The 14,382-nt window shown below is 43.4% G+C and overlaps 1 protein-coding gene across 1 annotated transcript in view; it reads left to right on the top strand.

Moving 5' to 3' along the window:
* Nucleotides 1-732: 732 nt before the first annotated feature.
* LOC112068414 (pyruvate dehydrogenase (acetyl-transferring) kinase isozyme 2, mitochondrial) overlaps nt 733-14,382 on the top strand; it is a 24,182-nt gene continuing 10,532 nt past the window's right edge. Inside the window, exons 1-5 of the mRNA XM_024135570.2 lie at nt 733-1,173; nt 2,066-2,207; nt 5,545-5,616; nt 5,991-6,175; nt 9,868-9,957. Of these exons, the coding sequence (XP_023991338.1) occupies nt 1,059-1,173; nt 2,066-2,207; nt 5,545-5,616; nt 5,991-6,175; nt 9,868-9,957 (604 nt within the window). The 5' untranslated portion in view covers nt 733-1,058. The remainder of the gene's footprint in view (nt 1,174-2,065; nt 2,208-5,544; nt 5,617-5,990; nt 6,176-9,867; nt 9,958-14,382) is intronic.

A 14,382-nucleotide genomic window follows, 5' to 3' on the forward strand; every position in this document is an offset into this window, starting at 1 on the left:
TTTGTGGAGCGATGGGTAACGACGCTTCGTGGGCGACTGTTGTTGATGTGTGCAGAAGGTCCCTGGTTCGCGCCCGTGTCGGGGCGAGGGGACGGTCTAAAGTTATACTGTTACAGACACATGCTACAAATGTATACAATTAGTTATTCTATTGCCTTGTAAAGACTTGTCATACCTGCTCTTTCTTTCCCTATGGATGATAATGATGATGGTCACTTGCAAAGATACTGTATCACGCGACTGCTACACCCTCCGCAAATCACCACATTATTATCCTCCTCTAATGATATTGGAGCAACAAACCTCGGATGTATGGTAAAAACAGGTCGTTTCAGTTTAGATGGTATTGCTGTCAATGGCTAAAATTAAACATATTCGCCCCAGATGACCAAAAGCAAATATAAAACAAGTGCATGCCATTATGCAGCATCTCCCCTTCAGAATATCAGAGGAAATCCCTCCTTCTTTCCTTACACATCCTGTCAGAGCAATGTGCCGCTTTGAATTAGCTGTTACAATGTCGCCATCTACAGGCCATTTAGAAAAGTGTACGGGTACACGGCGTTCTCAGATTTACATCTATTATTTAACTCAACGAAACCTGTTTTTTTATATAATACAATCATTAATATTTTTATTGTATATTGTTTTGTTTGCACATATTTCTTTCTTTCTAAACAACCACCTCCCCAAAAACCAAAGCATAGTGTTCTTTCATTGGTCAAAGCCAATGCCAATCAAATCCAAACTTCATCAACAACTCAACAGAGGTCGGTCTTGTGAAGAGCATTCGTGAATTCTGGAATATTGTTGCTTGTTAAAAGTTTAGGTGATGCAAAGACATTCGGCACTGTTCAGGAATGTGACTGTTTCATTGACAATTGTTTTGAATAATGTCAATTTAACGCATTGATATTGCCCTTGGTGGCTAGCATTAGCCAGTTAGCTAGCGTCTTTACGTCTGAGAGACTGGAGCGTGCTGCTGGTGAAGAGAAAAGGGCATCCTGGCTGACAACAATCGGACTGTCTCGGGACTTCAATTTTAATTTGTTGCAACTATGAAGTTAACGCAATTTTTGCTAAAGAACAGCTCCATACCTAAACAAGCACTAGTGGATAGGTTTTCCAAGTTCTCACCTTCGCCGCTGTCAATGAAACAATTCATAGACTTTGGTAAGTTTTCATCCCTGTCCTGTCTTAATAACATAGTTAAACATTACAATACTGTTCAAAAATGTAGCTAGCTAGCCAAACATTACAATGACGTTACTGTGCAACATTGTAGCTTGCCTAACGTTAATTCTGAGTCCATAGCAGCTACGTGCAAAACAAGTGTCACTGGTTGCATTGTGAAAGTAGGGTAGCTAAGTAACTGACAGCTGTCAGTGTTCCCAGAGTAATGCAGTATGTGTCCTATGATCACAGAGGAACTGTCTGCTGAAGCGTTGACAAACATTATTGTATTAAATGTTATCATGATACTGGTGGGTATGGCTGCATTCACAACAATGGGGATGGCACCCATTGTATTGCCACTCTCCTGACAATAGATTGTTTACGGCTAGTTGCGGGACGAAACAATGTCTCGTTGCAGGACTAAGCAACGTATCATGCGGTAGATACCAAGCAAAGTTATCCATCAAATGTAAAGCAGAGACTGTGATATTGAATCAAATCCCTCGTGACACTCACGGCCACTGTTAGTTAGATTCAGTTCTAACACGACACTAAAAGGGGGAAATTAAAACCTTACTCCCTATCATGCTTTTCTGCTAGATAGCACTTGGTCCTKTTCTTAGGTGAAAACGTGACGTATTCCTTCTGCCAAAACAAACCAGTTCAATGTCTTCACATTGTCTTAAACATTTACACAGCAGTGTGTGTACTGTATGATGTCCTGTCTTGAGATTTCCAGTCAGTAGCTTATCCCTGAGACAAACAGGGAGGGACTACCTCAACTGGTCCAATGAGAAAACAACTTTTTGTTTTCCATTGCAWAACGTTTTGCTGTGGTGTGCGCCTAATGAGTACAACCCAGATGTGTTCCTGTGTCATGCGACTGTAGGCTCGGCCAATGCCTGTGAAAAGACGTCCTTTGTGTTCCTGCGTCAGGAGCTTCCTGTCCGGCTGGCCAACATCATGAAGGAGATCGACTTCCTCCCTGACAAGCTTCTCGGCACCCCATCACTACAGCTGCTACAGAGCTGGTAAATACAGCTGTAGCTTATACATCTCTATATCTCAGTGAATCTGTGCACCCCCTTACTACAGCAGCGGCTACATCACCTATTATGAACCTTGACTGAATATTGGCCAATCCCCCTCCAGGCTGCAGACACACACCTCACCTACACAAGCTGCAGGAGTGAGTGTGGATAGTACATAGTGAGATATAGAGGATGCACTATGTAGCTGAGTCCAATCCCATTCCAGGCTGAATAAACTACTTAATTTCACTGTGTAGCTGTGTGTGTGGAATAGTTACCTTACATGCAGGGTCACGGCACAGGTCAGATATTTTAGCATCCCTTGAATGGACTGGGAGTAGAATAACATGGTTCCTGGAAGGGTGTCTTCTAGCAAAAGYGTAAATACCACCCTGCATACCACTGCTGGCTTGCTTCTGAAGCTAAGCAGGGTTGGTCCTGGTCAGTCCCTGGATGGGAGACCAGGTGCTGCTGGATGTGGTGTTGGAGGGCCAGTAGGAGGCACTCTTTCCTCTGGTCTAAAAAATATCCCAATGCCCCAGGGCAGTGATTGGGGACACTGCCCTGTGTAGGGTGCCGTCTTTCGGATGGGACGTTAAACGGGTGTCCTGACTCTGAGGTCATTAAAGATCCCATGGCACTTGTCGTAAGAGTAGGGGTGTTAACCCCCGTGTCCTGSCTAAATTCCCAAGCTGGCCCTCAAACCATCAGTCACCTAATAATCCCCAGTTTACAAATTGTCTCATTCATCCCCTTCCTCTCCCCTGTAACTATTCCCCAGGTTGTTGCTGTAAATGAGAACGTGTTCTCAGTCAACTTACCTGGTAAAATAACGGATAAATAAAAAATATATATTCTTGACCCGTCCTTATTTACTGAATGCTGTGTGCTCCTCCTACAGAGAGCTGACCCTACTGTAAACATTACACTGCTTCATGCATTCAGTAGGACCGTTTGTATAGAATGTGGAGAATTGGATCACTCCCAGAGTATATCTTTCCCCTTACAGTTATTCCATCATTTATTTTACCAGGCAAATCAATTCAGAACAAATTGTTATTTAAAATGACTGCCTGGCAAGCGGCAAAAGGCCTCCTGTTGGGATTAAAAAAGAAAGATCGGTTTGTACCTTTTAGCCAACTCTCTGCTATAGTATGTTTGTTCCTTCATAGTTGTCAGAAATTATTATTGAACTTGTACGTTGCTCTCGGCGAAACCTGTATGATCAAACCAATCCAATGTATTTTATAAAGCCCTTTTTACATCAGCAGTTGTAAAATGTCTTATCTTGAAGAGCCATTTACTGTAGGGGATATTGCCTATCCTGACAGAGCCAATAGGATGTTATTATCCTGGCGACCATAACCTTGCATAGACTATCTTACTGAACTACTCTGCTCTAGTGAGGGGTATGTGGGATGAGAGAGTTATGGGGGTCTCAAATCAAAGCACCACGTCCCTTAAACGGAGTGGTACATCTAATTTCTAGGGATGAGATGCAGGCCTACCCTGCCATGTAGGCTGCCAGCTGTCTCCGTCTCATATCTCTGTCTGTCTGTCAGGCAGGCTGCACAGGTGTACACAGACACATGCATACACACACAATAACATACTCACTCTACACACTCTTACAAATAGATTTTGTGTTGTAGATGTAGTGGCCTGAGGTCACATTTAATGTGTTGTGAAATGTTATGAATGTAATGTTTTAAAAATTATATAAACTGCCTTCATTTTGCTGGACACCAGGAAGAGTAGCTGCTGCCTTTGCAGGAACTAATGGGGATCCTTAATAAATACAAAATACAGTGACGATGTGGGCTGGAACACCATGTATCCCAAGTGGAACAGGGGCCGTGCGTGACGTTGTTTGACGATCATCAGAAGTGTAGCCTAGAAAAATGGAGGACTACAATGTGCATCAAGTCTTTATTAGTGACAGTCAGATATATTTTGTCAGTTAAAATGGGTACTTGCAAATATGTTCTCTTATTGAAATGGAATACTTTCCCAAAAATAAAGGGAGTTGATTGCTGAGTGCTAGGCCTGTGAAGGAATTGTTTAGGCTCTCCCCTAGTTAGGGAAAACCATCAGCTAACTAGAGTGTAATGTCAGGGAAAGTACAGCAGTTGAAACTCTGAACTAGGGCAATAACTTAGTGTGTCTCTGATAGGTGGCCAGTACAGAACCCTATGTTCCAGCTTTATTATCAATGTAATGATATGGAGGATATATATTTATAAACTTGGTCTAAAGTTAGCGTTCTGCGTCATCGCTACTCTATTAGGGGTTATGTTCCGCTTTAGGCCGTGGGGTTTTTCCATCCACAATATTGATTTGGCACCATTTATTTGACTTGGCTAGTGGTAGAGTAGTGGCCTGAGGGCAACAACAAACGTTACAGTTAAACTTTGTAATTCAAGCTAGTTAGCCTAGTTGTATCTGCTATGCAGCGGTGTTAGTAAAGTGGGAGGGTTCAAGGTCAGTTGGTGGACAAAGAGGGTTTGAAAACAGTCAGCCACTAATCTCTCACCTAGTTTCCTGACTCAATCTGCACGTCACTGAAGTCGGGACAATTTAGCCTACAGCCTCTTAACTAGGCCATAATAGTGACTCCTCTGAACAAGCTAGTAGGCTAATAAGTAAGCTACTGAAATGCTTAGTGTTAACGTGTTAGGCCTACTTCCACTAGGTCAGAAGTATTTAGCGTGTGCTGTACAGAGAATATTCACATTTTGAGAGGTTGAAAATGGTGAGGAATGTTTAAACATCAGAAGGAACATWACTGCCCAAATGGCACTCTATTCCCCAGGGCCCATAGGGCTCTGGTCAAAAGTAGTGCACTATATAGGGAATAGGTTGCCATTTGGGATGCATAATAGGCCTGTCTCCAGCTACAAGTAGCCCTAGTTATTGTAGCATGTATAAATACCCCCATGTGGTTTTCATGGTCACCACGAGAGTCGGAGTCCTTTCCAAAATAGAAGTCTGAGATTTTTAAAGGTGGAACTCCAGGAGCCAAAAGTGATTTGCTAAAGGAAAGAAGTGATCTTTGCACTGGTTTCTGGCTTCTACACATACCTTTAGTTTCTTTCACCATGGGACTGAAATAAAGGTTTAAAGAAGCACTCATAAACCTTTCATTATGCCCATGTAATTCATAAGCAAATGTTGTGCTACACTCCCAAGCATTTTGCTTATAAATACTCTGAATGCTCTGTAAAAGCCTAAGAATACTCTTTATGAATGCTCTACAAAGCCTTTATAAATGTAGTTTAAAGTAGCAGTATTGTTTCCCTGTGTAAACTAGCCTGTCTTCTGTGATCTATTCCTACAGGTATGCAACAAGTCTGATGGAGCTTGTGGGCTTCCTGGAGAAAGATGCTGATGATAAAACGATCCTAAAGAAGTAAGTCAATTACAMAGTCATATCCAGCAGATAGGCCTACATCTCATTAGATGGACTCTCCAAAGTGAGTCATAGTTAATTCAGGTAAGTAAAGATATCATTTCTCTAATCTCTGCCTAATAATAGCTACCTCTTCTAACTGAATAATAGATTATGGTTTTAATCTTGATCTGAAATGGAATGTGATATGATGGATACCTCTGCTGCTGCTGAATCAATCATATTTTGAGCTGGTAGCAACCTCGCAGATGTTAGTGAGTTAATGACAATAGTTACTTTATTTATACCTAGAGGGAAAATTAGGATTGCAGACTATTGGAATAGAATATGTGGAATTGTGAACTTTCGACCCAGCCTTTGCCCCGTCTCCTCAGGTTCACTGAGACGCTGGTGAACGTCAGGAACCGTCACAACAACGTGGTCCCCACCATGGCCCAGGGCGTAGTGGAGTACAAGGAGGCTTTCGGCTCTGACCCTGTGACCAATCAGAACGTCCAATACTTCCTGGATCGCTTCTACATGAGCCGTATCTCCACCCGCATGCTCATGAACCAGCACTGTCAGTAACTATACTACATATATACTATACTACAGTCGTGGCCAAAAGTTGAGAGTGACACAAATATTAATTTTCAAAGTCTGCTGCCTCAGTTTGTATGATGGCAATTTGCATATACTCCAGAATGTTATGAAGAGTGATCAGATTAATTGCAATTAATTGCAAAGTCACTCTGTCATGCAAATTAACTGAATCCCCCCAAAAAACATTTCCACTGCATTTCAGCCCTGCCACAAAAGGACCAGCTGACATCATGTCAGTGTTTCTCTCGTTAACACAGGTGTGAGTGTTGACGAGGACAAGGCTGGAGATCACTCTGTCATGTTGATTGAGTTTGAATAAGACTGGAATCTTCAAAAGGAGGGTGGTGCTTGGAATCATTGTTCTTCCTCTGTTAGCCATGGTTACCTGCAAGGAAACACGTGCCGTCATCATTGCTTTGCACAAAAAGGGCTTCACAGGCAAGGATATTGCTGCCAGTAAGATTGCACCTAAATCAACCATTTATCGGATCATCAAGAACTTCAAGGAGAGCGGTTCAATTGTTGTGAAGAAGGCTTCAGAGCGCCCAAGAAAGTCCAGCAAGCGCCAGGACCGTCTCCTAAAGTTGATTCAGCTGCGGGATCGGGGCACCACCAATACAGAGCTTGCTCAGGAATGGCAGCAGGCAGGTGTGAGTGCATCTGCATGCACAGTGAGGCAAAGACTTTGAGGATGGCCTGATGTAAAGAAGGACAGTAAAGAAGCCACTTCTCTCCAGGAAAAACATCAGGGACAGACTGGTATTCTGCAAAAGGTACAGGGATTGGACTGCTGAGGACTGGGGTAAAGTCATTTTCTCTGATGAATCCCCTTTCTGATTGTTTGGGGCATCCGGAAAAAAGCTTGTCCGGAGAAGACAAAGTGAGCGCTACCGTCAGTCCTGTGTCATGCCAACAGTAAAGCATCCTGAGACCATTCATGTGTGGGGTTGCTTCTCAGCCAAGGGAGTGGCTCACTCACAATTTTGCCTAAGAACACAGCCGTGAATAAAGAATGGTACCAACACATCCTCCGAGAGCAACTTCTCCCAACCATCCAGGAACAGTTTGGTGATGAAAAATGCCTTTTCCAGCATGATGGAGCACCTTACCATAAGGCAAAAGTGATAACTAAGTGGCTCGGGGAACAAAACATCGATATTTTGGGTCCATGGCCAGGAAACTCCCCAGACCTTAATCCCATTGAGAACTTGTGGTCAATCCTCAAGTGGCGGGTGGACAAACAAAAACCCACAAACTCCAAACATTGAATATGCAAGAATGGGCTGCCATCAGTCAGGATGTGGCCCAGAAGTAATTGAAAGCATTCCAGGGCGGATTGCAGAGGTCTTGAAAAAGAAGGGTTAACACTGCAAATATTGACTCTATGCATCAACTTCATGTAATTGTCAATAAAAGCCTTTGACACTTTGAAATGCTTGTAATTATACTTCAGTATTCCATAGTAACATCTGACAAAAATATCTAAAGACACTGAAGCAGCAAACTTTGTGGAAAATAATATTTGTCATTCTCAAAACTTTTGGCCATGACTGTGAACCAGCACTGTCTGTAACTATACTACATCACCATGCTCATGAACCAGCACTGTCTGTAACTATACTACATCACAATGCTCATGAACCAGCACTGTCTGTAACTACACTACATCACCATGCTCATGAACCAGCACTGTCTAACTACACTACATCACCATGCTCATGAACCAGCACTGTCTGTAACTATACTACATCACCATGCTCATGAACCAGCACTGTCTGTAACTATACTACACACAATGCTCATGAACCAGCACTGTCTGTAACTACACTACATCACCATGCTCATGAACCAGCACTGTCTGTAACTACACTACATCACCATGCTCATGAACCAGCACTCTCTGTAACTACACTACATCACCATGCTCATGAACCAGCACTGTCTGTAACTACACTACATCACCATGCTCATGAACCAGCACTATCTGTAACTACACTACATCACCATGCTCATGAACCAGCACTGTCTGTAACTATACTACATCACCATGCTCATGAACCAGCACTGTCTGTAACTATACTACATCACCATGCTCATGAACCAGCACTGTCTGTAACTATACTACATCACAATGCTCATGAACCAGCACTGTCTGTAACTACACTACATCACCATGCTCATGAACCAGCACTGTCTGTAACTACATCACCATGCTCATGAACCAGCACTGTCTGTAACTACATCACCATGCTCATGAACCAGCACTGTCTAACTACATCACCATGCTCATGAACCAGCACTGTCTGTAACTACACTACATCACCATGCTCATGAACCAGCACTGTCTGCAACTACACTACATCACCATGCTCATGAACCAGCACTGTCTAACTAACTACATCACCATGCTCATGAACCAGCACTATCTGTAACTACACACATCACCATGCTCATGAACCAGCACTGTCTAACTACACTACATCACCATGCTCATGAACCAGCACTATCTGTAACTACACTACATCACCATGCTCATGAACCAGCACTGTCTTGTAACTACACTACATCACCATGCTCATGAACCAGCACTGTCTGTAACTATACTACATCACATGCTCATGAACCAGCACTGTCTGTAACTACACTACATCACCATGCTCATGAACCAGCACTATCTGTAACTACACTACATCACCATGCTCATGACCAGCACTGTCTGTAACTACACTACATCACCATGCTCATGAACCAGCACTGTCGTAACTTACTACATCACAATGCTCATGAACCAGCACTGTCTGAACTACACTACATCACCATGCTCATGAACCAGCACTGTCTGTAACTACACTACATCACAAGCTCATGAACCAGCACTGTCTGTAACTACACTACATCACCATGCTCATGAACCAGCACTGTCGTAACTCACTACATCACCATGCTCATGAACCAGCACTCTCTGACTATACTACATCACCATGCTCATGAACCAGCACTGTCTGTAACTACACTACATCACCATGCTCATGAACCAGCACTGTCTGTAACTATACTACATCACCATGCTCATGAACCAGCACTGTCTGTAACTATACTACATCACCATGCTCATGAACCAGCACTATCTGTAACTACACTACATCACCATGCTCATGAACCAGCACTGTCTTAACTATACTACATCACCATGCTCATGAACCAGCACTGTCTGTAACTACACTACATCACCATGCTCACTGAACCAGCACTGTCTGTAACACACTACATCACCATGCTCCTGAACCAGCACTGTCTGTAACTACCACACATCACCATGCTCATGAACCAGCACTGTCTAACTATACTACATCACCATGCTCATGAACCAGCACTGTCTGTTAAACTATCACTACATCACCATGTCATGAACCAGCACTGTTAACTAAACTTACATCACCATGCTCATGAACCAGCACTATCTGTACTACACTACATCACCATGCTCATGAAACCAGCATGTCTGTAATCTATACGTACAGCACCATGCTCATGAACCAGCACTGTCTGTAACTACACTACATCACCATGCTCATGAACCAGCACTAGTCACAGTAGGGTTGTGTACACAAAATACATGCAAGTGTAGTTACCCAATGAGTCTGAATTTGTTGTTATGTACCTCTTCAGCTCTCATCTTTGATGGAAGTGCCAACCCCGCCCATCCCAAGCACATTGGCACCATCGACCCCGACTGTGACGTGACAGAGGTGGTAAAAGGTACTGTCCCTCATCAGCGACAGACAGACAGACAGACAGAGACAGACACACACACACAGAGACAGACACACACACAGAGACAGACACACACACAGAGACAGACACACACACAGAGACAGACACACACGTCTGGTCTCTGTCTGTCTGTCTGTCGCGATGAGGGACAGTACCTTTTTACCACCTCTGTCACGTCACAGTCGGGGTCGATGGTGCCAATGTGCTTGGGATGGGCGGGGTTGGCACTCCCATCAAAGATGAGAGCTGAAGAGGTATAAAAATTCAGACTCATTGGGTAACTACACTTGCATGTATTTTGTGTACACAACCGTACTGTGACTAGTGTCGGGTTCATGAGCATGTGATGTGGTGTAGTTACAGACAGGTGCTGGTTCAGGAGCATGGGTGATGTAGTGTAGTTACAGGACAGTTGCTGGTTCAGGAGCATGGTATTGTGTTAGTTACAGACAGTGCTGGTTCATGAGCATGGTGGATGTAGTGTAGTTACAGACAGTGCTGGTTCAGGAGCATGGTGATGTAGTGTAGTTACAGACAGTGTGTTCATGAGCATGGTGATGTAGTGTAGTTACAGATAGTGCTGGTTCATGAGCATGGTGATGTAGTTAGTTACAGACAGTGCTGGTTCATGAGCATGGTGATGTAGTATAGTTAGACAGTGCTGGTTCATGAGCATGGTGATGTAGTGTAGTTAGACAGTGCTGGTTCATGAGCTGGTGATGTAGTGTAGTTAGACAGTGGCTGGTTCATGAGCATGGTGATGTAGTATAGTTAGACAGTGTGGTTCATGAGCATGGTGATGTAGTATAGTTAGACAGTGCTGGTTCATGAGCATGGTGATGTAGTGTAGTTACAGACAGTGCTGGTTCATCGACTTGGTGATGTAGTGTAGTTACAGACAGGTCTGGTTCATGAGCATGGTGATCGTAGTGTAGTTACAGACAGTGCTGGTTCATGAGCATGGTGATGTAGTATAGTTACCAGACAGTGCTGGTTCATGAGCATTGGTGATGTAGTGTAGTTAGATGTGCTGGTTCATGAGCATGGTGATGTAGTGTAGTTAAGATAGTGCTGTTTCATGACATGGTGATGTAGTATAGTTAACAGACAGTGCTGGTTCATGAGCATGGTGATGTAGTGTAGTTCAGACAGTGCTGGTTATGAGCATGGTGATGTAGTGTAGTTACAGAAGTGGGTTCATGAGCATGGTGATGTAGTTAGACAGTGCTGGTTCATGAGCATGGTGATGTAGTTTACAGACAGTGCTGGTTCATGAGCATGGTGATGTAGTTACAGACAGTGCTGGTTCATGAGCATGGTGATGTAGTGTGTACAGACAGTGCTGGTTCATGAGCATTGTGATGTAGATGTTACAACAGTGCTGGTTTCATCGAGCATGGTGATGTTAGTATAGTTACAGACAGTGCCGTGGTTCATGAGCATGGTGATGTAGGTATAGTTACAGACAGTGCTGGTTCATGAGCATGGTGATGTAGTATAGTTACAGACGTGCTGGTTCATGAGCATGGTGAATGATGTAGTGTAGTTACAGATAGTGCTGTTCATGAGCATGGTGATGTATGTGTAGTTACAGAAGTGCTGGTTCATGAGCATGGTGATGTAGTGTAGTTACAGAGAGTGCTGGTATGAGCATGGTGATGTAGTGTAGTTACAGACAGTGCTGGTTCATGAGCATGGTATGTAGTGTAGTTACACGACAGTGCTGGTTCATGAGCATTGTGATGTAGTATGTTACAGACAGTGCTGGTTCATGAGCATGGTGATGTAGTGTAGTTACAGACATGGCTGGTTCATGAGCATGGTGATGTAGTGTAGTTTAACAGTGCTTGGTTCATGAGCATGGTGATGTAGTGTAGTTACAGACAGTGCTGGTTCATGAGCATTGTGATGTAGTATAGTTACAGACAGTGCTGGTTCATGAGCATGGTGATGTAGTGATAGTTACAGACAGTGCTGGTTCACAAGTCATGGCCAAAAGTTTTGGAAGAATGACAATTTTAATTTCACAAAGTTGTGCTGCTTCCAGTGTCTTTAGATATTTTATGTTCAGATGTTACTATGGAATACTGGAAGTATAATTACAAGCATTTCAAAGTGTCAAAAGGCTTTTATTGACAATTACATGAATTGATGCATAGACGTCAAATTTGCAGTGTTAACCTTCTTTTGCAAGCCTCTGGCACTATCCGCCCTGGAATGCTTTCATTAACTTTCGGGCCACATCCTGACTGATGGCAAGCCCACTTCTTGCATATTCATGTGTTGGAGTTGTGGGTTTTGTTGGTCCACCCGCCACTTGAAGGATGACCACAAGTTCTCAATGGGATTAAGGTCTGGGGAGTTTCCTGGCCATGCGACCCCAAAATATCGATGTTCTTGTGTCCCGAGCCAACTTAGTTATACTTTTGCCTTATTGGTAAAGGTTGCTCCTCATGCTTGGAAAAGCTTTTTCATCACAAACTGTTCGGATGGTTGGAGAAGGTGACACTCTCGGAGATGTGTTGGTACCATTCTTATTCGGCTGTGTTCTTCAGGCCAAATTGTGGAGTGAGCCACTCCTTGCTGAGAAGCAACCCCACACATGAATGGTCTCAGGATCTTATACTGTTGGCTGAACGGACGACGTAGCGCTCACTTTGCTTCTCCGGAAACTTTTTTCGGATGCCCCAAACAACAGAAAGGGGATCATCAGAGAAAATGCTTTACCCCCAGTCCTCAGCAAGTCCAGCCCTGTACTTTTGCAGAATACCAGTCTGGTCCTGATTTTCCTGGAGTAGAAGTGGCTTTCTTTCTGTCCTTCTCTTACATCAGGCCATCCTCAGTCTTTGCCGTACTTGGTGCATCAGATGCCTCACACCTGCCTGGCTGCCATTACCTGAGAAGCTCTGTATTGGTGGGTGCCCGATGGCCCTGCCAGCTGAATTCAACTTTTAGGAGACGGTTCCTGGCGCTGCTTGGACCTTTTTGGGCGCTTGAAGCCTTCTTCACAACAATTGAACCGCTCTCTTGAAAGTTCTTGATGATCCGATAAATGGTTGATTTAAAGGTGGCAAATCTTACTGGCAGCAATATCTTGCCTGTGAACCCTTTTTGTGCAAAGCAATGATGAGCGGCACGTGTTTGCCTAGCAGGTTAACCATGGCTAACAGGGAGAAATGATTCAAGGCACCACCCTCCTTTTGAAGTTCCAGTCTTATTCAAACTCCAATCACATTACAGAGTGATTCCAGCCTTGTCCTCGTCACATCTCAACCTGTGTTAACGAGAGAAACCACTGACATGATGTCAGCTGTCCTTTTGTGGCAGGGCGAAACTGCATGGAAATGTTTTTTGGGGGATTCAGTTAATTTTGCATGACCAGAGTGACTTTGCAATTAATTGCAATTAAGTCTGATCAACTCTTCATAACATCTGGAAGTATATGGCAAAGCCATCATACAAACTGAGGCAGCAGACTTTGAAAATTAAATATTGTGTCATCTCAACTTTTGGCCAGACTTGTATGTTAGTATCTATGTAGTATAGGTACTGGACAGGCTGGTTTCATGAGAATGCGGGTGGAGATAAACGGCTTCATGTAGAAGCGATCCAGGAGTAGTATTGAACGTTCTGATTGCGTTCCACAGGGTCAGAGCCGAAAGCCCTTGTATCCACTACGACCCTGGGCATGGGTGGGACCATACGTTTTGTGACGGTTTCCTGACCGTTCACCAGCGTCTCAAGTGAACCTGAGGAGACGGGCAAAGGCTGGGTCGAAGTTTCCAATTCCACATATTCTATTCCAATAGTCTGCAATCCTAATTTTCCCTCTAGTATAAATTAAAGAAACTCATTGTCATTAACTGTCACTAACTTATCTTAGCGAGTTGCTACAGCAAAATATATTGATCAGCAGCCAGCAGAGGTATCCATCATATCACATGCTCTATTTCAGATCAAGATTAAACCATAATCTATTATTCAGTTAGAAAGGTATGCTATTATTAGGCAGAGATTAGAGAAATGATTCTTTACTTACCTGAACTTAACTATGACTCACTTTGGAGAGTCCATCTAAATGAGATGTAGGCCTATCGTGTGGATATTGACTGGTGTAATTGACTTACTTGCTTTAGGATCGCTTTTATATCAGCCATCTTCTCCAGGAACGCCACCAATCTCGCATCAGACTTGTTGCATACCTGTAGGAAAGATCACAGAACGACAGGCTAGTTTAACAGGAAACAATACTGCTATTTAAAACTACATTTATTAAAGGCTTTGATAGAGATTTCATATAAGAGTATCTCCTAGGCTTTATCCAGAGCATTCAGAGTATTTAAGCAAAATGGCTTGAGTTAGCACAAAATTTGCTATGAATTAGAGGGCATAATGAAAGGTTTCTGAAGT

The sequence above is a fragment of the Salvelinus sp. IW2-2015 genome, unplaced genomic scaffold, assembly GCF_002910315.2.
Source record: "Salvelinus sp. IW2-2015 unplaced genomic scaffold, ASM291031v2 Un_scaffold495, whole genome shotgun sequence".
Lineage (NCBI taxonomy): Eukaryota > Metazoa > Chordata > Actinopteri > Salmoniformes > Salmonidae > Salvelinus > Salvelinus sp. IW2-2015.